This window comes from Cyprinodon variegatus, unplaced genomic scaffold, assembly GCF_000732505.1.
Source record: "Cyprinodon variegatus isolate N-32 unplaced genomic scaffold, C_variegatus-1.0 Scaffold200, whole genome shotgun sequence".
NCBI lineage: Eukaryota > Metazoa > Chordata > Actinopteri > Cyprinodontiformes > Cyprinodontidae > Cyprinodon > Cyprinodon variegatus.
In genome coordinates this window covers 165,695-168,022 of record NW_015150653.1, presented here as the reverse complement: position 1 = coordinate 168,022, position 2,328 = coordinate 165,695, and the positions used below count along the sequence as shown (strand labels likewise).

Here is a 2,328-nt window from a genome sequence, read left to right as displayed (position 1 = left end):
GCCACATAAAAATCACACATAAAAATCACAGTCAAGGTTGGTAAGACTGAACCACATGAGACGATCATGACCTGTGTCTCGCGGACGTTCTCCACAGTGAAGTTGAACCACACTCTGAAGCGTGGGTTGCAGGTGTCGGGTCGAATGAAGAGGTCAAACTCAAAGTCACTGATGTAGTCTACACGGCCCAGATTCCCTGCAAACAAAGACAAGCAGGTTACGCTAGCAGAAAATACTTTTCTCTACATTTTTCAAATATAAAAGTTACTGACTTTTTCAACAATTCAGCTTTAGAAGCCTACAGAATGACTTAATAGATTACTTATTGAATCAGGTAAACAAATATTATCTTATGGAAAGTCAATCCAATTATTCTTTTAAATGTTCAATAATCAATTTAAGCTTTCCAATACAGAATAATTTTTTTTCAGGGAGTGGTATTGCCATTGTTAGAGAAGGGAGTGTGTGTCATAAAAAGGCTGCAAGTTCCCTGCTGGAAATTCCTGGTTCTGTACAAGACCCTTAGAATGCTCCCCTCCCCCCCCAGTGACAGACCATTGCTCCAAAGTGGAATGCGTTGAATTCAGAGGACAAATTTTTTGTATCTACAAATGTGATGCAATGATACAGTAAATAAAGGTAGTTATTAGATATGCTAAATAAATCTAACCCATTGTTCAGTTGAAGGAGTGGTTATCTTTCAATGAGAACATTGTAGGTCCAATCCCAGGTGTCTTCTGGCATGTGTCCCTGGGCAAGCCACCCTAAGTTCCCCAACGATCTCCATGTTTTTGTAGAAATGTGTGCACATCTGGATGGAGTCATGGGTGAATTTGGCTACGCTGTAATGTAGAGTTTTTGGTCGTTTTTTTTAAGACTGATGCCAATATCGGTTACAGTATTTTGATATTAGTCTAATCAATCTTTGATAAGCTCTGTTGGTATTTTGGGGTCAATTCTTGGAGCAAATATTTATTTTTCTTCCTCTTTTTACATCATAAAAGGTCATAATGATAAAAAAAAAATAATTACAGTTCTCAATTCAAACAAAAAAGAAACATGTATTAATAAATAAACAAAACATTAACAATGAACAACAAAAGGAGGGTGACAAGGCTGCTAAATACACTGATGAATAAACTCAATTCAATTCAGTTTATTTATATAGCATCAATCATCTAATGGCGCTTACAGACAATACAGTCAGATTGGTTCAAAGTTTTTGTCCAGGAAAACCAGTTCATTGCATCAAGTTATTATCTTGCAGGACATGCTCTTCCTGGATGAGCTTGCGTAGACGATTTACTCTTACATTTTGACATTTACTCTTCAGCAATCCCTCACACTGTGCATTTTGGTCAAACGTCCTTGTTGCTGAATCGTCTGTTAATTTTGTAACCACACCTGCACTGTGAAGATGTGAGCATACACATTAATTTTATTTGTTTAGCTTCCCTTTGGGGCCTGTACCAAAGCTGCATTGTAGCCAGTGTGAGAGTGGGACCTTCTTTATTGATATATGCTGCTTCGTCATTGCATTTTAGTTTAGACTATTATATGTAATAAATAGTATTAATGGCTTGCTGATATTTAAGATCAGATTCTTTGTCGATATGGTATCAAGATTTTATGTTTTTGTTCCAAGGCTTGGGCGTACCCTCTTCCTACAGTTATAATATCTTTACAGGCTGATTTTGAAGTTTAAAAAGAACAGTCAAATAAGTATTAAAAAACATGTTGGTCTTCTCACTGAGGTCACACCAAAAAATAACTATGCGGCACCCTCCTTATGATAGCAGCCCGATTTCTTGTTTTGATTTTGAATTAAAACTTTTGGTCTAAAACTAGCAGATGCTAAATAGTAAAGTCTGCCAGCACACTGAGCAGGCCACAAGGTTTAGCGCTGCCTTACAACTGCACTTCAGGGTACTGTTGACCACCTGGTGACTGGTTGCATCATAGCAGCAGGACCTGTGCACACAGACAGATGATTACAAACAGATGGGCTAACTGCCTCACTGTCAAAGGGGATTCCTCTCCTTCTGTCAACTAACAGAACTCTCATGCATTCAAAAGGAAGACACTCTGCTCTACTACATTTAACCCAAACAAGAAAGTGGCATCATGCAATTTAGAATAAAATGTCGTAAAATATTTTTTTATTCCAATGCACAGTGGACAACAGCATTTACTACTTAAAGAAAAAGAAAAGTACTACTTATCAATAGCCTAAATTATACAAGATACCTTTCTATTCTGATCCAGGTTCTATAAAGCAATTTAAAACGTCTGTATATTTATATATATATATATATATATATATATAAA

At 36.6% G+C, this 2,328-nt stretch overlaps 1 protein-coding gene across 2 annotated transcripts in view; it reads right to left on the bottom strand.

The window, feature by feature from the left end:
• Positions 1-2,328, bottom strand: part of agbl4 (ATP/GTP binding protein-like 4) — a 408,595-nt gene that overhangs the window by 376,005 nt on the left and 30,262 nt on the right. For both annotated transcript variants that reach the window (XM_015379822.1, XM_015379823.1), the window contains exon 3: positions 72-196. In XM_015379822.1, coding sequence (XP_015235308.1) covers positions 72-196 — 125 coding nt within the window. The remainder of the gene's footprint in view (positions 1-71; positions 197-2,328) is intronic.